General features: G+C 45.6%; 1 protein-coding gene across 2 annotated transcripts in view; it reads right to left on the reverse strand.

Annotated features, from left to right (window-relative positions):
- gli2a (GLI family zinc finger 2a) overlaps positions 1-19,867 on the reverse strand; it is a 78,633-nt gene extending 58,766 nt beyond the window's left edge. Inside the window, exons 1-2 of one of the 2 annotated variants that reach the window (XM_060039579.1) lie at positions 19,305-19,867; positions 2,248-2,384 (exon numbers count right to left, since the gene is read on the reverse strand). In XM_060039579.1, coding sequence (XP_059895562.1) covers positions 2,248-2,384; positions 19,305-19,399 — 232 coding nt within the window. In that variant the 5' untranslated portion in view covers positions 19,400-19,867. The remainder of the gene's footprint in view (positions 1-2,247; positions 2,385-19,304) is intronic. The other variant, XM_060039580.1, reaches the window with a different exon arrangement.
- Positions 19,868-20,424: the final 557 nt, after the last annotated feature.

A 20,424-nucleotide genomic window follows, 5' to 3' on the forward strand; every position in this document is an offset into this window, starting at 1 on the left:
TGTGTGTGTGTGTGTGTGTGTGTGTGTGTGTGTGTGTGTGTGTGGTTTTTTGAGCATGTAAGAGAGAGGGAAGGAAGGGTCGGGGGAAGGTCAAGAAACATGGGGGTAAGGGTCCCCCATCACAGGTTTTCCTTTGTAACAGTGATATGTTTTACAGTGGTGGTAGTAGGTACCTGATCTGAACACGTTATTCTTACATGCCAGAGTACAAGCCGAGAACCACGACTCGTAAATCCCACAGCCAGCCAGGGGTTCAGGTTGCAGAAATGTGTGTCTGTCCGAGCTTGTCTTTGCAAGCAGACAGATGCAGGCTGTCACACAAAAAGCGGGTGCCCCTTTAAAACCATTAACAAGGCCCCTAGACAAAAAGAGACGCCCCGATTTGTATCAAGGAACTTGAACCTGTTTTGTTCCGCCCAACGTACCACAACCTTTTGCCGTTATCCTTCCCAACTTGCTCAACGTGAGATCCTTCTGCTAAGTGTTACAAGGCAAGACGGACTTCCATTAGGAGTTTAAAACTCAGAGTTGTGTTTAACAGGGCAAGGAATGTCTTCAGGAAACACTAGCAAGGTGGGCCCTCTTTAACAAAGTCAGGTTTCTCTTAACAAGGGAAGCATAAAGGGGTTGTATCTCTTTTCCTTGTACGTAAGCCATTTTGGCTTGGGCTGTCCAAACTGATTTAAAAGTAAGTTTGAACAAGATCATAATGGCATTTAAGTAAGCTGAAGAATGTTCCCTAACACATTTTATTCACGAGCGGCCTGAATTGGTAATTTAACATGCATATTGATAAGGAAATCCACTGAGAATGAAAAAGAACCATAAAACAAACAAAGCAGAGAAATTATTTTTTAAAGTAAAGTAGCGAAAATGGCCACTAATGTTCTACTTTCCCCCCTGTTTGTGTAAAGGCGATGTGGGGTAGCTTTGTGATGGCAGGCCACCAGGTCCTTCATTATAAAGTAAAGACCACTCGAACTGTAGACCCTCAGAAGATGCCAACGATTGTCCCAGAGGGGTTTGAGGAGGTTTCAGTGTCCACTGTTCGACTCCAGCGGCGTCAGGGCCGTTAGTAATTTATAGGCCCCGGTTCCCCCGGAGGCGACAACAAGGTTCTCCAACCTCGTTATGGGGAGTTTTCATCACACATTCACTAATGAAAACACGAACCCTCATCTTTAAGTCATGAGGCTTTAAAACAGTATATCTCTCACACCCTGAAAACCACCCTTCCCGATGCATGCGCCGGACATGGCCAAATGATTCCCGACAGTTGCAAGCACACTTCCCCCCTTTTCTTTCACCCGGCAAGGAAAGAATATCCGTGAATCCGACCCTACCATCACTAGCGACGCCACCGCGACCTACATGAGACACAATGGTCATGGTTCTGTAATAGTCTGAATAATTCACATGATGGCAAGCGGGGTGTTTTTCTTGTTTTGAGAAACTTGTGGTCTCTTTGTGGAGGTGCCAGCGAGCCGCTGCCACACGTCCTACTTTCTCACCCCCGCATCCCTAAACAATTAAGGCAAGCCGTTCATCTCATGGCGGGCCACCAAGCCCATCGTTAAGTCCCGGCATCGCCAGCGCCGCCATGTCCTATGACATCTCGTTAGCATTTCAAAGGTGCAACCCCGAACCCCCTCCTTGACTGTATCAGAGGCCTGTGGTACACGTCGTCCGTCCGCTGCTGCTCTCGCCGTTTTAGTAATTCATTGCGTTTACACTCGGGAGGTGAGAACAAGGTCTTTCGACCTCATTATCGTGCTTTTTTCATCACCCATTCTCTGACATCTCTGAAACAGCCCCACCAACCCCCCCACCCAATCTCTGAGTCTAAGTCTTTTCATGTGCCACCATCTGCTGATGTGATTAGCCATTACACCTCAGCTAACGCTATTAAACCTATTGCTATGGGAAATCATCAGCGTGTAACATACATCGAATCTTCTATGGACGAGATGAGTTATAATCATCAAATTACTTATTCCTAATGTTCCGTAATTCCATAACATTACAAACATCTAATGATTGGAATATTACAAACTTCAAATCATTTTCCTTGGACTTTTAAAGATTATTCACAAATGTCTCATGCAGAATTATGATGCAGGGTTATCAGGGTTTTGGGCCTTCCTCTGATCTGAACCGCATCGGGGAGTTGATAACCACATTGAGGAGAGCAGGTGGCTGACATCACTATGTTAAGGAGGTTGAGAATAGAGGGGTGCAGACACCTACCTCTTGTGAGGGTGGTGGGAGAAGGTTTCTTGGGGAGCTCTGAGAAGCTGCTTCCATCGAGACCGGAGCCCTTGCACTCCTTCTTCTCTGTGGCCGTTGGAGCTGAGGTCTCCATGTTCTGATTTTCTGGATGAAGTCTAAAAGCACACAGAGAGAAGGGGAATAGCAAGACACAGGTTAGATGCAGGTGAGATAGCGTGGGCCTGGGGAGCTGATGGAAATGTCTTGGTGGAGTCCCATTCAGCTGTAGGGAATCTGTTTATCACTCCTCTCTTGCTCTCATGCATGCACCTAAAATGAGCATTGTAATGATTTATTATTATTTATTATTGTCATTCATGAAAATAAAGAGATTCCATAAATGAATCTCTTCATGAGTGAATACCGTTGCCAGGTACTGTTGCACAACAAGTCTAATTCCGACCACGTCCTGCCCATGACATCATCTTGCCGGTCTTCAAGCACTCCAGCTAAATCTAGCGCATCAACTCAACATCACGAATTGCAAACAATGCAGAAACATGAAACCAGTTAAATTAGGAAGATGTAAAAACCAATGAAGCAACTTAAAGGAGTTAGACATGTGTATACTGTACAAGTATAAACATACTTAACTTCATACTGCATTGAAACACTGCCTTGTGACAACTCTGTATTGTGTGAAGCGTGCTACGATGTGTATTTACTAGTCATTCATCGACATCTATTTATTCTGTCAGCAGAACTAATGTGAGGTCAGGCCCTTAGCTCGCACGCGCACACACACAGACAAGCACACGCACACCCAAGCGTTTCACAGTTTGATGTAATGAGCGAACAGCGTCCGCTCCACTTCCAATTGTGAAACGAGAGCAGGGCCCTTCGCACCGTGGCTTTAGCCACGCTAGCTGTGTCAATAGTGTCCACAGGTCTGTGAATGGCCCGATGCCTTGGCAACGTGCCGCTTGTTTGATTTAGCAGGCCCTACAAGATCATCCTCTGCGGAGGGCAAACAAGTCATGTCCCTCTTCTCTTTGCCCGGGAGAGAAGGTTGTTTCCAAGATTGCATGCCGGGTTGCGGTCTGGATTTAAACTATCTAGCAAACGATCTAGCATTGCTGTTCAAACTTTCTTTAAAATGTTTGGTGCATCAGGGATTGAAACATGAAGGACTTACAAATAAAGAGTTTTAAATTTGAGTACTTAGTTTCAAGTGTTTTTATTGTTTTATAAATAGTTTCTACATTGAGATTACCCATGGATTATGCATGGAAGGATTGGAAAATTGGGGGAAAGACTGTGGAAAACTTTAATGCTTTCGAAGACTCAAAGTTAGGCATTCCAGTTTGTTCCATGCACCTGTTGGCAGTAAAGTGGGTTGGGGTGGGTGCAAGGGGGGTCACGGAATTAATTCTTTCTGAAAACAAACCCAACAATGTAGTGTACTTTCTTTGGAGAGTCTAAAATCCTATAAAAGCAAAGTGTTTATGACTTGACTCGGGCCCAAAAGACACAAACAACACCCTGGTTTTATGAAGATTCCTTACATTTATTTGCAGTGCATTCAGCCAGTAAAACAGCCCTTATGATTCATAGTGTTCTGGCATTGTTGGCACTGAGAATCGGTGTGGAAACGCACCGGCATACTATCTGTGAATCGTCTTGGAACTCACTGAAAGTCTAAGGCGTTTGGTTTGGTTTCATGTGGATTTCCAACATGTCAAACTCTACTGTGAAGTGTGCGGACCAGTGTCCATGTCCATGGCCCTTGAAAGGTGCCAGTCTCCTGTCCCTGAGCCAGTGTAAGCCGATTAGAGGTGGGCGTCGAACAGGTTTAGGCTGCATCTGCTTCTCAGTTTTTCGGCTGCCAAAAAGGCTTTCAAGCAAGCCAGCTCGGCAGCACCTTGTCTCGGAGAACACCCATTGTTAAGGCATAAACTGAGTGATAGAATTCAAATCAAAAACTTTTTTCTCAAAAAAGTACTTTCTGCATTGGATGGCCGTCCGCATGGTCCCCATATAAAGGGTTCCTATATTAATGCTTTAATGCAAACAAGAGCTCAAGGCAAATGCCCTCGCTTAGCTTTCCATGCAGTGAAACCCTTTAACGGGGAGCATGAATTCGCCAGTCAAAATCGCAATTTGACAAACATCTGGCTCTGCATTTACTGCCACGTTTTGCTCCCCCTTCATGGCGTGCCAATCGTTTACTCCCAAATTACCTCAGGGTCTCTCAGGACAATCGTTTGGCTGAAGAAAGTGGTTGGACACGAACACCTGTAAAAGTCCTTTAGCACATCGCCATTAAAAACAAATCAGATCACTGCCATGAAAAACGTGCTACATGATCTGGTGTTGTTAGCTTGAGCTTTGCTCTCTCGCTCTCCCTCAGCGGGTTCACCAACCACAGAGCGCTTTAATATTCTCCTACATCTGCGCTGGTCGTGTGTTCCTCAAGATATTAAATGAACATGATAGGTCTCAGATCATTTGTTAGATTTGGCCACAGTTTCACCCTGAGTCAATCCTCCCCTGTAACAGCTAGACCAACCCCCCCTCCCCTTCCATTCTTTGAAGCTGTTACATTAACACTCCACAACCCCCCCCCCCCCCCAAATCCTCCCAACTCCCTATTGGTGTGCCGGCGTTGCCCTCGGTGACAGAGAGGCCCCCGTCTTCGACAGGCCAGTACAGGTGTCAGGAGCCGGACAGACAGATGGCAGGGGCCAAAGGAGAAGGAATAAGAAGGGTGGACTTCTTTTCTCCTCTTCTGGTTGGCTGGGTAGGCCCCCGTGCGGTACGGACGAACGCGATCAGGCATCTCCAGGCATCCTCCCCTCTGCGCTGGGCCCCCACCGTACCATGTGACTGCAGGCGGGGGACTTCAGAGTGCAAGACAGGATTAACCCACCGTAGGAAACCAACACTCACACACACATACACACACACAGAGGGACACACAAACGCATCCACGCATCGCACAATGCGGATACCTCACAGAAGTGTATGCCTATTACCCATTTTGCACAATGAAAAGAGGGGTGCTATTGAACTGTGCGTCCATCTGTCCCTGAGAAGGAATCACCATTTCGCAGCTCTGCGTGTTGCAGGTTTAATCCAACTCTTTCTCAACCCTGTCATTAGCTCCTCGGTAGGTGTGATGGGGTACCGGATAGGCTGAATAGACCTGGGACAATACCATCATCAGTATCATCACTCGTTTACACCTGCTGTAGGGTTGTGGATGTCCCACTTTTTTTATTTTTATTATTAGGCTGAACAAGGTTTACTTACAGGTTTTACCAGGTTTATTTACAGGTTCATTGTCAATGTTGGAAAGGTTACGTACACCTTGACAAAGGCTTGCTATCTCCTCTTTTAACCGTGTCTGAGGCATTAGGAGGCGTGTTTATTCTCCTGACACCTCACAAAGTAAAGGAATGACGGTGTGCTATCAACACCGCAGCTGTTCCACTTATTAAAGAGTACATCGAAGGCCCGGGCGCCGCCTGACGTAGCGCCGGTGATCTCATTCATAAACAGGCGGCGCCATTCGCACAGGATGTCATGCTTTTAGTATGCCGTATAAATCATTAATTCAGACTTGACTTAATCCAAGCCATATATGAACCGAAGCCGAAGCTTGTCGTAAAAAGGAAGACTTTGAAAAATATGTTTTTGGACACAAAATAACTAACTAATCGCCCGTAACTTGAAAGGGGGAGAGCGTCCCGGTCGAGGAGGAGTGAGTTTGGTCTGGCAGAGGATCTGGAAACTCAGGACTGCGAATGTAAACACAGTGGGATGGGCGGGGGGGGGATCACTAACTCTTCTTCTACTCCTCTGGACTTTTCCTCCACCAGCCTGCCCCGTGATGGATCTCCAAGACGTGGCACTTTGAGAAAGCCCAGAGATATGGAAACGACACACTCACCCTTTCCTCCTTCCCTTTATTTTCCAATGGATTACTGATCTGTTTGTATCCCCCCCATCTCAACCTTCTTCTTCTCCCTTCTTCTTCTCCCTTCTAGCGTTTACTCCCCCATCGCCTGAACTATCTCTACTGTTCCTTGCCCTATCTCTCTCTCTTTTTTATCCTCCCTCCTTTCTCTCTTTCCCGCTTGCTCTCTTTATCCCCCTCTCTCTCTGTCTCTCTCTTTCTGTTTATACCTATTTCTTTACCTCCCTCCTCTCCCCCCCTCTCTCTCTCTCTCTCTCTCTCTCTCTCTCTCTCTCTCTCTCTCTCTTTCCCTCTTTCTCTCTCTATCTCTCTTTTTCTCTCTCTCCCGGCCACATACTCTTTGTTATGGGACCTTGTGTCTGTGTGTGTGTGTGTGTTTGTGTGTGTGTGTGTGTGTGTGTGTGTGTGTGTGTGTGTGTGTGTGTGTGTGTGTGTGTGTGTGTGTGTGTGTGTGTGTGTGTGTGTGTGTGTGTATTGCTCAGCGCCTCATTCAGTTTCAAGGGCTCCTCTCCCCTACTACCGCTGGACAGCTCCGCTTTCACCAACACAGAGTGGAATGCAAACACACATCAAAAGAAGCCTTTTCATCCCCCGCCTCCTTCTGTCTGCCTGTCTGTCCCTTTTCCTTCCTTTTTGTGACACTTGGGATACTTATGCAGGTATGATCTCTTTCCCGGCAACACACTTTCACGTAAACACTCAAACATGCACACACACAGAAATATATTTCTGCAGGCAGCCTAACAAGCAGGGACTTGCACATAGATATGTGCACAGGAACATACAAACACACACACACGCACACACACACTATTCAACTAGCGTTGCCGACTATAGATTCTCAGATTGTATTATCACTTGAAGCAGTTTGCTTATTTTATTAATTGTATTTAATCTCATAATTCTTGCTATTTCTGGGCTGTATCTTCATGGTTGCTTGCACTTATTGAAAGTAGCTTTGGATAAAGGTTTAACTATACATAAAATATATGTAACTGGCCAAATAAACCCACATAGGGAAGGTTGTATGGGACACAGGGTAGAAGCCCCTATGCTCAGGTTTCAGACACCGTTGCTTTGCCAAGCTATCCATGCAGCAACCCACACCAAGATTCCTGCTTCAACACTCCTCCAGGTCTAGGCGTTAAGCGTGATATGAGTACTCCTGGTGATTGGGGAGCATGTTTTGGGCTGCAGTGAATATCTGATGATTGCGCAACCGGTTTTATGTGTATTAGTTATTATGTGTATGCTGTTTCAATTCACCGTGAATGGATCTGGGGGTGGCGAAATGGAGGTTTGCTCTGAAGTGGTCTGCTGGATTTCTCTCTCTCTCTCTCTCTCTCTCTCTCTCTCTCTCTCTCTCTCTCTTTCTCTCCCTCTCTGTCTGCCTCTTTCTCTATCTTTTGCTCTGTCTCTCTCTCTCGGTCCCTGTCTCTCTCTCTGTATCTCTTTATGTTCTGATGGAGCCCAAGCCCCTTGGAATCCGACCTAAAGCCATGATCCAGGGAGCTGTTCGCTGGGCCCAGACGTCCCACAGCTGGCATTCCCCTCACACAGCCCCCCGAACACCCTGGACTGACTTTCACCAAAATTGTATGACATTTTGATGAGGAACCTTTTATTCAACGCTTCCAAACTCTGCACGCGAGCACCTAAAACTCCCACCAGATGCATCACTTACAAAATAGGAATATCATTCATACAACTAGACTCTGTATAATATTCATACATACTTTAATACCTCCTGTTTAAAACCTGCCAAATGTTCTGAAGCATATCTCTTTAGTTCTGTAAAACAGTTTCAGTTCAATTGATTTGAGTTCCTTTGAGGACTTTGCATCAGATGATTGGGTTTGTGTGTAGTCAAAGGTACTGATCATTATGTTACAGGTGAGGCCAAAGAATTTCCCCATTAGAGAGTTACAGCTGCATTTTTTTTGTGGGTCTTTAAGGAGATTAACCCTATTTAACCTCATGACCCCCCTACCCTAACCGTCTGTTTAATTGACTATTGTTTTACCTGACAAATTCCAAACAAAGAGACCACAGAGATTTTAAATAAAGATTTGTCTTCTCTGCCTCATTACCTCCATCTGTGCCCGACCCCTTGCTGCCCGTCCCCCTCTTCTACAAATTATGTTATTTAAAACTATTTAATCTGGGAAAACTGAGAATACAATGGCATGATGCTAGCAGGCGGGCAGAGCTGACCTGGTATCATACCTGTTATCTGATACCCCCTCCTTAAGTTCAACAAGGCTGCCCTTACATTGAGTCCTGTTTTGACTGCAATGTGTACTGCCTTTTACTCTCACAGAGCTGACAAACCTATTTCATTGTGAAACCTACATTACACCCTCCTAAATAAATGACATGAATGGGTTTAATTTTACCTTATTCATTGAGGGCATACAAATTTTATTTTTAGCAAAATTGTTGACATCGGATAGAATTACAGAATATCTTAAACGCTGATATGTGGCTGCGTAGAAGAGCCACTCGAGGGAGCGGTATCTTCAGTAGACGAAGTGGTTTGCGGTGATGACACAATGGAGTGGACCTTTTTAGAGCAGAGGGGTTAAGACCGAGGCGCTGGGCGCATTCCTGGCCACTTAATCACTTGTTACTTCAGAGACATCTCCCCGCTGAGGGGTGGGGAGGGCAAAGGTCACGGAGCGGGCTGTGACATCTCACACAGCCGCCGCGCATTAGCCGTTGGGCTGAATCACTGGTTGAAACAACATCTTGGTGAACCTCTCACATGCTTATAGAGCGAGCTCGCTTAAGCGGGAGAGAAGGTATTGCATTAATATGCATCGCCATTACCAAGCGGAGGAGAGTTTCTGCGCAACATGATTTGGTTTGGCGGTTTACAAAACGTGCTATGGGTTGGCGTTAACCCAGAGGTTGAATTGGATTTAACGCCGGATTAGCGGCTGTGGCTCTGAGCGTTTGTGTTATTAACTCCAGAGACGTCTAATTCCAGAGTTTATCAGGAGGCAAAGTAACAGGGTTTTGGCGGGAAAATTTGACTTTAAGTGAGCAGCAAGCGGTTGAAATTCCGACCCATAAAGGAGTCCTGTGGATGAGTTGAGTTGTTCCCCCCCCCCCCTCCCCCCTCCCACAGCCTGACCTCTTAGGCTAGTCAAGGCAATATCCTGTGGGTGATCTCTTTGTCTCCTCCAGCCAATAGGAAACAGATGTGGAGAGGCTCACTGCCTACACACGGACCCATGCAGCGAGACATTCCTGCACCTCTCTCTCTCTCTCTTTCTCTCTCTTTCTCTCTCTCTCTCTCTCTCTCTCTCTGAAACGCTCTCCTTAATATAATCTATTCTTAAACAGATATTATGGTATTGACATTGTTTGGTTAGCTAAAACAAAGTGAAATTCCTAAGAAAGTCTAAGAAAATCCTATACTTTCCTACGATTTAATGACACGCAAAAATAAATCAAATCAAGATAAGTTCTTTGATTTGAATCAAATCTACTATACGCAGTGTCTGAAAGTTTTCATGTTCAATTTGAGTGTGTATGTGTGTTTATGTGTGTTGGTTTGTATGCATTTGTCTATGCATAAGAGCCCTCAAGATCTCATGTGTGTGTCTGCGTGTGTGTTTATTTACATGGGCTCAGTATCTCGTTGGCATGGAGTAAGAGCGTACAGGGGTACTTGTAAGCCTGGTGGGGGGGGGGGGGGGGGGGTTGGCTGGTGGTGTATCTGTCACCAGCAGGGCGACACAGATGTCCCCTGCTGACCGGACCACTGTTGGGTGCAGTTGGCTTCCCCTGACCTTCCGCATTGATCCTAAACGTGTCGTTAGCACTCTCTCAAGACCGCCTCGGCTGTCACTACTCTTCCCAGCCTCTTAAGCCGTTCTCACATCTGAACTGCGGACATCGTCCATGGACTGATGTCTGGAGCTTGTCCGGAGTTGCCCTTTCACACATGTAGCCCACAGCAGGAGATTGTCTGTGTCAGACGCTTTCTAAAATGCAAAATATACTCCACTTGGTTATGGGGGAGGCATTACATGAGGCAAAAAGTATGCTGCGGAAATCACAACTGTTTACAGCACATCCAAGAGGCCGGACGAGACTACCGACTCATCTGTAATGATGACTGTTTGTGTGATCAGCAATACTACATGCATTTGGACGTATCTGAAATATTAGATCCACCCAGAATCACGCTCGTCGCATGATATAAACAACTTCAACCCTTGCTGTAAAATATTCTTCTTTGCATTGTGTTATGCAAAGAATTCTCTGCATTCTTAGCATAACACATATCCATTGTGTGTGTGTGTGTGTGTGTGTGTGTGTGTGTGTGTGTGTGTGTGTGTGTGTGTGTGTGTGTGTGTGTGTGTGTGTGTGTGTGTGTGTGTGTGTGTGTGTGTGAGAGAGAGTGAACACCAACGCAGAAGTTACCGGATGCGTGACTGCAGTCACTGACGTGGCAAAAAGGGATTGCCAGCTGTGTGTAATCTAACGGTGTGTCGCTAATCATAATCAAAGCTAGCGCTCTGCGGTGTTCAGATTTCAAAGCGGGGATAAAGTGAGGAGGTTGTTAACCACAACGTTAAGTTGTTCTAACAATCTGCATGGCCAGCGCTGTTTTAATTCCCCACCTACGCACATCCCCCCCACACTTCACTCCCCACCTGCTGTGACTGCCCAGTCGGGCCCCCTGGGGTGGCTGAGCCCTCGGTGACGAGAAAGGAGGGGGTTCGGAGGGGATGTCTGTGCGAGGGGTCAGAGGGCAACTGCAGCTGTCAAAGCGCATGCCACAAGGTGAGGTGAGACAGGTGACTGCAGACACTAGCATCCAACAGATGCCAGGGTGCGACAGGCCTTGCTCTCACACTAGCAGGATTTAATAGAGTGGAAATGAGGAAATAACAGGGCCTCTAATGCAGCATGCTAAAGTCTATATCAATAATATCCACACGGATAATATGGCTGTTTTATCAATTGCCCGATATTTATTTTTGATATACTGTATATGGAATGATATGATAAGCGTCTTAGAGTACCATATTAAGCGCTATATAAATTTCATTTATTATTATTATTATTATTATTATATGGATTTAATATTGTTTTCTCACTTTTCACTTTTTTCACTTTTTCCCCTCATGTCTACACCTCATTCCATTGTTATGTTGTTGTATTAATGATAGCAAGGCATATGATCAAAAGTACTGGCATTTTGGGTTTGTTTCATATGGTTTGATTTTATGCCACATACTTTTAAAAACTAATAAAACCAATGTATTAGAAAGGTTACAATACAGCAGATGTTTGCTCAATAAATATGTATGTATCAAAAATATCTAGTCAAAACTGAAGAAAACAAGAGAGAGGCATGAAAAATAAAGATAGGACAGGAAGACTAATCCCATGACGACCCTCAGACTAAACAATCTCTCCATCCCTACTGAGAAGATGTACGGATCCTTTCATGTCTTTTATCTTGTAAATCCTGCAAACTCAAACTCGTTTTATGGCTGGCCATGCTGAGCTGTGCTGCGACCACCTGTTGTCAACAACCCCCCGGGGATCCATCAAACCAACCCCACACTGACACGGTCCAGACAATGGACGGTTTACCTACCACAGCACATTAACATGCATGTAGAAACACAGAGGACAGTCAAACGACACTGCAGACAAACAACACAGGCCTTTGTACGGTTTCTTATGATCCTCTCTCTGTCTTTTTGTCTCTGGCTCTGTCTCTGTCGGTCTCTTCCTCTCTACTCATGGATTACAAAACATGAGCATTGGCCCGAATTAAAGGCGGCAAAAAGGAGACGCGGGGGGAGGTACCATGAGAGATGGAAAAAAAGAGAGAGATATAGAGAACAAGAGAAGTCCATAACAGCCACAGATGACTGGAGGCGGAGGAAGAGGGGAGAGACAAACTTTGTTGCTAAAGACAACCACATGTCTCTCTCTCTTCTCTCTCTCTCTCTCTCCCTCCATCTCTCCGGCTCCAATCTGAGGGGAGACTGTGGCCTGGCAGTGGTGTATTCTGGAGCTTATATCTCCCTTCACTTGGAACCATGTGATGATGAGCCCAGTCACCCCTCCATCAGGTGCCCCCCCCCCCCCCACACACACACACACACACATACACACACGACTAACCCCCCTCCCCAGGGCCCTACCGGCACCTTTGTAGCATTGGGATAGCCCAAAGAGGTAAATCACAACTTACAACCCCACTCCCACCCAAACCTCACAGCCAGAGACACACACACCCAACCTCACTGTAAGAAGCCTAAACACACTGGATAACATGCACATACCGCCCACCCGCTGTCCCGCTCTCGGCTCGGGGTTTGAGTGTGATGCGACTGGGCTGCATGCAGCCTCTGCACTGTGGATCTCCACGGCACCAGAGTTAGGGCCTGTGGCTAAGCCGCAGGAGACAATGCTCCATTGTGTCTCCATGAGGGAAGACAAGTAGGGGGGAGAGAGACAGGGAGAAAGAGAGAGAGGGGAAAGAAACCATATGTATCCCTGTGTAGTTTGTCTGTAGTGACTAAAAGACACCACCGCTGTCCTGTTTGTTTCTCCAGAGCTTTGATTAGGGCTGTGCGATTAATCAGATTTTGATCGTGATTTTGATTTTAGCGTCAATAACGATCATCAAACTAATATAATCAAGTTTTATTTATTATTTTTTTCATTAAATGTTTTATAGGAAGTGCAGCTTGAACATATTTGTACATTATTTTAGATTTGAACATTTTATTTTTGAGCATTTTATGTATTTTTTTAAGGCGAAATTTCAAAGTTCTCAGTTACGAAGTGTTTTTTGGGAGGGACATGCTGATTAAATACAGCATGTATTCAAACACTTAAAAAATATATATATTGACCAAAATAATCGTGATTGATATTTTTTCCATAATCTAGCAGCCCTAGCCTTCATGCATTAAAGTGATACGTCGTCCCTCCTCTTGGCAGGGTGTTGGAGGAAGCCACAATACAGTGGCAGTGATCAGAATACTCTGCTGGCACTGGGTAGGGGAGGATGAGGGACGGGGGATGCGGGATGGAGGGGCGAGGTATCAGTAATTACAGAGCAAGAGAGCACATTAACAAGCTCTGCATTGTCTATGCCTTGCTTCCTTTTTTACTTTCTCACAGGCTTTACTCTTTCCTTTTCCCTTTCCTGTCTCTTCAAAACATTCCCCCTTTATCTGTATCTCTCTCTCCCTGTTCCTCCCTCAATCTCCCCCATCTCCCTTTCCCTCTCTCTCTCATTCTTTCTTTCTATCTCTCTGTCTCCTTCATTTCCTATCTTGGCCTAGAGAGAGATCAGTCAAATAGATCCAATCTAGATTGAAGCCAAGTGGCGATGTTGCCTTTCCTTCTCCTGTCTACGACGTAAATTTAGCTACTATATCAAGTATGATTCAACAGAATGTTATTGCTCTATCTCTTCACGATAACACGCATTCTAGTTATACTTGCAAAAAAAAAAGGCTGTTTAATGTCAAATATGACTCAATAACCTGACACACTTTACAAACTAAAACTCCAACCCCAATGCTTTTAATTTACATCCAAGCCAATTAAAAACACTCCCCCTCAACCTCCTCTTGACTGACTCTGTGACCTTTGGTGACCTCAGGCGACCCGGATCAGACTTCCCAGGAGAACCAAGAGACTCTTGGGCGGCCATTGTTCCATTTTCAGACAATGATGAGGTTACAGCCTTTTTTTTCTGATTTTCTTCTCGACAGAGTCTTCCCCGCCACGAGATCTTTACGAGAGTTCAGCCAGCGTGTGAGCGGGGAGGTGCGGTGGTATCTTTTTACGTCTTCACTCCTGCACGCAACAACACATGGTCCATCACACAGCCTGAACCGTGTACAACATTGAAACTGTTTTAGGTTTCATCCTCAATGCCCCTGAGAGGGAAAGTTTGCCGGAGATAAGAGACAAGGCCAGCTTTGTCCGCACATTTCTCCCATTTTCTCCCTCCCGTTTCTTTGTTTTCCATATTTGTGTTTTTTCTTGCTGAGGCGATAAGCAGTGGTCTTGAAGATCCACGGATCCACGGTGATCCACAGTTCTACCGGGGGGAGGTGGGGGGATGGGGGGGGGGGGGTTCTAGGCCTGGCTGTCTGACTCTGAGGAGGGCAAAAGTAGTTTGCCGCAGCAGAAGAAGATGGAGCAAAAGTACTTTCTTTGTAATGGTACGGCCCTGCTGTCGATGGCGGCTGGAGTGGAGGGGCTGTCATTGATGAGGTCAATCTCTCTGTCATGAACTTGTCACTCATTTTATCATCAAGCTCTTTAAACGCCTTGTTAATCTGGCACTAAAGCCTGCAACAGCCTCTTTAGAGTGCATATATGTGTGAGATTGTGTGTATATGTTTGCTGTGTGTGCCAGAACGTGAATGTGTATTTGTACATGGATGCATGGTACTGTGTGTTGTGAGAGCATACTTAAGTGTGTGTGTGTTAGTTCCTGGATAGGTTCATAGTGGCCTTGACATTTTTGGGGGTGTGCGTGTACACACAAGTGTGTTACTTTGTGTATGCATGTGTGTGGTTGGATCTGTTCAGCGTGCATACAAGTGTAACTGTTAGTATCCGCTTAGTGTCTAGGTTTGAATAGCACATGTGTGTGAGCGTTGTATTCTGATAGTGTGTGTGTGGGTTTGTTATAGCGCAGGTGTGTGAGAGTTTGTGGATGTGTATAGCGTGTGTCCATGCCTCTGTGTGTTTGTTTAGCGTGTGTGTGTTGCTAAAGCCGGCACTGTTTTGTTTTAGTGAGTGAAGAGCTCTCTTGCTTGACCCTGGCTTCCGAGTCTGTGTGGAGTAGCCACTCGCCACTACGACCGCGTGAAGAGGGCACCCGGGGCGAGAGGAAAAGAGAGAGAGAGAGAGCGAGGGTGGTGGGGGAAGCCCTTGACAAACTAGGAAGTGATGTCATCGTCTTTCACCCCGCACACTTGAGGAGGGAATGAGTGGGATACCTCGAGGGAGGTTTAAGACAAAAGCATATAAAAGACAAGCCAAAGGCTGTCTCACTGTGGCGTCCCCCCAGTTACAGCACAGAGGGTGGGGGTGGAGACGGGGCTGTAATACAGACGGCATTGAAGCACCCTAGAAGAAGAATATAAGATCTCTCTCTCTCTCTCTCTCGCTTTCTCTTCCCCTCCATCTGAAGTGCGGGCCAGTGGCCATGAGAGGCGTCTGGGCAGCTTACTCTTGTTGACACATGGCTGCTTTTAACAGCTCCCTAAATGGCTGTTCGAGCCGCATCCCCCCCCCCCCCCCCCCCCCCGCCCCAACGACAGTTAGTGAGTGACTGTGGGTGAGTGAGTGAGTTGAGAGACCCGTGTCCCCCTTCAGTCCTCGGAGGGCTGGTTAGTAGTGAGCCTGGGGGTGGTTGGTGGGTAGGGGCTCTGGCTGTAGTGGGGAGAGTGGTGGGCTCACCCGTGTTATCCTTGGGTATACCTTTGGTAAACCACATGTCGGTAACCATGCAAATATGAAGAGGGGAGAGAGAGATGCTGGTAGGCTGGTCAAAATAGCAGGTCTACATCACAGCGTGTGTCGGTATGCTGTTTTCAACCAGACCCAGAGGAGGAAACTTCCCACTGTTGCGTCTTACTCTAGATTTATGTCTTGGGGTCATGTTCAGTTTGTTGACACAGAGGGACTCTTTCCTGTAATCGAGGAAGAAGCAAAACACTGACGTCCAGGTTCATGTTCTGTCACTACGGTTAGATACCAGGCGCAGTGTTCTTAAAATCTCATATATGTATTCTGCTTGATTTTACTACTTAGATACCCCAAACACATTGAATTAAATTCCGCAACCCAACTGATTCAATCACTCATCACGATACACTGGTGATGTCGCCTGATGCTGGTACCTCTTGGTTGGCAGTGGGCGGCGTAGCTCCGGGACCTAGGGCCACGGCCTGCCAGGCGCCAAGCAAGCACCAGCTGCACTTCTTCCACAACCACTAAATTCCAACAAAAACATTTTTCAGCCAAACAACCGAGGCATTGACCGACCCCCCCCCCCCCCCACACCCCCACAGCGCCCCAGCGAGCTTGGAAGATGGATTTGCTCGCGGCCCCTGAGTTCGTGGTAGACCCTTCTGAGGGCTCGACATATAGCTTCATCGGTACAGTTAGGTAGAGTTTGAGACCATTGAAAACCACCAGGATTCTGTGTGTGTGTGTGTGTGTGTGTGTGTGTGTGTGTGTGTGTGTGTGTGTGTGTGTGTGTGGTGTGTGTGTGTGTGTGTGTGTGTGTGTGTGTGTGTGTGTGTGTGTGTGTGTGTGTGTGTGTCTGTGCGTGTAAGAGGGAGAAAGTGGGAGGGACCACAGGGCCTTTTCTTAACTTTAAGGTTCCCTCTGCAGCAATGGAGGATGGGGGGAATGTGTGTGTGTGTGTGTGTGTGTGTGTGTGTGTGTTTGTGTGTGTGAGGGAGGGGGGGACTGAACTCCTCCCCAGAGTCACTTAGATTTTACCCCCTGCCTCCGCCCCCTTTCTCTGCCTGCACGCTAGACTTCATCGGTATTTTTTTTCAAAAAAAGCTGCTGCCCCATTTTCTCCTCCCCCCTTCTCCTCCTACTGAGTCTGCACCCCCACCCCCCCCCCCCCCCCCCGACCTCCCCACCTTGGCCCCCCAGCCCTACACTGACCCCCCCCCCCACACACGCACATACACACTCCCAAGCAAGTCACTACTTCATGAACTGTCCTCTTTGAGAAGAACACCCCCCTCCTCTCCAAAGAAAATAAGCAAATAGTAGCAGATGACAAAATCGGAGAAATAAAGAACAACTACCAAAACAGAAATACATAAGGAACATCAATAAAGTGTGTGTGACAGGGGTGTGTGTGTGTGTGTGGGGGGGGGGGGGGGGGGGGTTGTAAAGGAGCTCTGCATGTGAAAACGTGGTGGTGGTGGTGGTGGGAGGGAGGGGTATTAGAACACTGGGTGGATGGAGATGAAAGTGACATGGGCCACTATGGGTGTATGAGCAGCGTGTAGAGCAGAGCCTCCAAGCCATGGTGCCGCTGAATGAGCTGAATAGGCCCGTCCATTCTTTAGGCCATTCAGGCTCTGCAGGCCCTGGCTGTAGGAACGCTTCATTCCACACAATGGGGCAAACACACTAAAACTTTGGCCGTTTTTTATCATGCAAATCACAGGGCGAAAAAAATACCAAAAACTCCACCACCAGGGCCATCCTCCTTCTCTGCCGGTCGCTCTCTCTCTCTCTCTCTCTCTCTCTCTCTCTCTCTCTCTCTCTCTCTCTCTCTCTCTCTCTCTCTCTCTCTCTCCCTCTCTCTCTCTCTCTCTCTCTCTCTCTCTCTCTCTCTCTCTCTCTCTCTCTCTCTCTCTCCTCTCTCTCTCTCTCGCTCACTTTCTCTCCCTGTCTCTCTCTTTATATATATATATATTTTTTTTTTTTTAAATAGAACTGCACATGCTTTTTATTTTTCAAGGTTTAAAACAATATGATTGGTAAAGTTCAAGCCATAATTAAAATAAATGCATTTAGGGATTAGAATTTAGGCAATTTTTCCAAGCCAAAAATGAATGAGTTTTTTCTCTGAATCAAATCTATTTAAAACTGAAATCGGCACACTAAAACCATTGGATTCGCAGATCACAATATGTTTCTCATCATCAGCATAGGGGAAAAAAAAAAAGAAGTCAGGAATCCATTTGATTCCTGAATGCAAATTTTACAGCAGTCGTCGCAGTTCCAAGAAAACTATACACACGCACACACACGCGCGCACACACACACACACACACACACACACACACACACACACACCACACACACGCACGCACACGCACACACACACACACACACACACACACACACACACACACACACACACACACACACTTTCACTAACTACCATCTTCTATCTAGGCCATAACAACGAACATAAAGTGAGCCTTAAGATCTGCACATGAGCCGGAGATCATTAGTAATATTTCTAGATTGTGGTTAAAGCCAACAGTAAATATAGCCCGCTTAAGGGCCGCACAAAAGCTTGAAGTGTTTGTTGATTGTTCAGCCGGGAGAGCAAACAGCCAACTTTGAATCTTTCAACGAGAAGTACACAAGCCCAAAGGATCTGTCAATGGTGGTAATCTGGCCCCCTGAACCCCTTATCCAGCGACCACTGTCTTTATTATAGGCCCTCATCTATAGGTTACTGTGATTGCCCTGCTTGTTATAGTGCCTACTGTTAGGCATTATTATCCGTGCAAAAGGTTTAATTTAGGAGCTAAAGTCATTGGTACAATTAAATGATGCCGAAGGCTAGGGTTGTTATTAACACAAATATTAGTCTTAACTTGAAAATTGTTTCCTTCCTCGAGATTTTTTTTGTAGTGAAACTACAAAGCTATATATGGTGTTAACGTTATTAGGGGACTTAAACGTATTCGACTTAATACTTTCAGAAACCTTCCAAGCAACCATTTTTCACTTATCTGATTTTGAACTGAAACAAATACTTCAAAATCAAACGTCCCACTGAAAGTTTGGGAATGTTTTTTGTTGGGTGGAGGAAATCACAACATTGCCGTGTGAACGGATTAGTGCAGAGCACTGATTCTATCTCTTCACATATGGATCATGTTGCAGAATGCAAATTTTTTGAATTCCGACCTCAGATATAGTTCAAAGTGCAAAGAGGGATGTGAACCTTTCTGATATATAAAGTTGAAGTTGAATAAAGTTGTTATCTATCTATCGAACTATCGATCTATCTATTTATCTATTTATCTATTTATCTATTTATCTATTTATCTATTTATCTATCTATCTATCTATCTATCTATCTATCTATCTATCTATCTATCTATCTATCTATCTATCTATCTATCTATCTATCTATCTATCTATCTATCTATCTATCTATATGTCCTTGACACGCAACGCAGAATAAACTCATAAATAAAGCAAGAGAAGCATTTCCCTTTAAAAACACTCGGGACCACTCATATGTAAAACACTGAACACAAGTTGCATGACACTTCAGAACAAGCTTTGGCTTCAGTTGCAGGCCCTATTTGACAGCATCACCATAGCTTACCTTCGTTTACTTTTCAATTCTTCTCCAACGACGGTCTTCCAATCACTGTGTCTGAAGAGGAGAACAAAAAAAGCTTTGCTTGCGTCGCTTACCATGCACAGTGATCACACATCGATCAACGGGGAACGCAAAACGCAAAAATTAGCCACTTCAGACATTGCGCGAAACTCCAGAGAACTTTTTTGTTGCAAAAAGTTTCCAAAGTGGAGGCTGTTACACACGATGCGTGCACTGCACGGCACCCCGTGCGCGTTCAGTAAGCGTCTTTACGCACGTCTTTACAATCCATCTTCTCCACGGGACCCAACTTTTTCAATACCGTTAGAGCCAAACTACTGTGATCGTTCACCCTCCCTTTCCAAGTGCTTTGGCGTCGAGGTGTTTCAGAAGTTAAACTAGGCGGCTGCGTTTCAATCGACAGCGGTTCCAGACATGCGGCGACGAGATCCTCGGGCTGATCTGTTTTCAATCCGATCCCAACTCTCCCTACTCCAACCCCCTCCTCCTCTTCCTCCCTCTCCTTTACTCCCCTTCCTCTCCTTCTCTCTCGACTCCCCTTCCTCCCTGGTGAGTCGGGCCGTATGCCGCGCCAGATGGGCCGACCTAACTCAATCCAGAAGTTGATATTTAGAAAAAAAGTTAAGATAAAGTTTCAATCCGGTTGGGGTTCACGGTTTATTGGTCAACGAATGGTTGTGGGATCCAAAGCCGCCCCGGAAAAGTTTTGAGGTGAAGAGAAAGTAGTTATTACAGGCAGATTATATAGTCCACCGTTCCCTTACTATTGTGTTGTCTCTAGATAATCAGTGTTTGTGTGTTTGTCGATAGTGTGAATGTGTGTATATACATGTTGGGTATGGGTGAAACCACGTGTGCCTGCTTGTTTAATTTGATATCTCATTTCCTCAATAGTTAAAATCTGTTGAAAATAACTGCAATTTGGCCAAACAAAACAAACGACCAGACGCAGAGCAATTAAAGGATCAATTTATAAAAAATAAACTACTATCATAGTAATAATAATAATAATAATTATAATAATAATAATAATAATAATGATGATAATAATAATAATAATAATATTCATAATAATAATAATAATAACATACATGTATAATTC

The sequence above is a fragment of the Gadus macrocephalus genome, chromosome 20, assembly GCF_031168955.1.
Source record: "Gadus macrocephalus chromosome 20, ASM3116895v1".
NCBI lineage: Eukaryota > Metazoa > Chordata > Actinopteri > Gadiformes > Gadidae > Gadus > Gadus macrocephalus.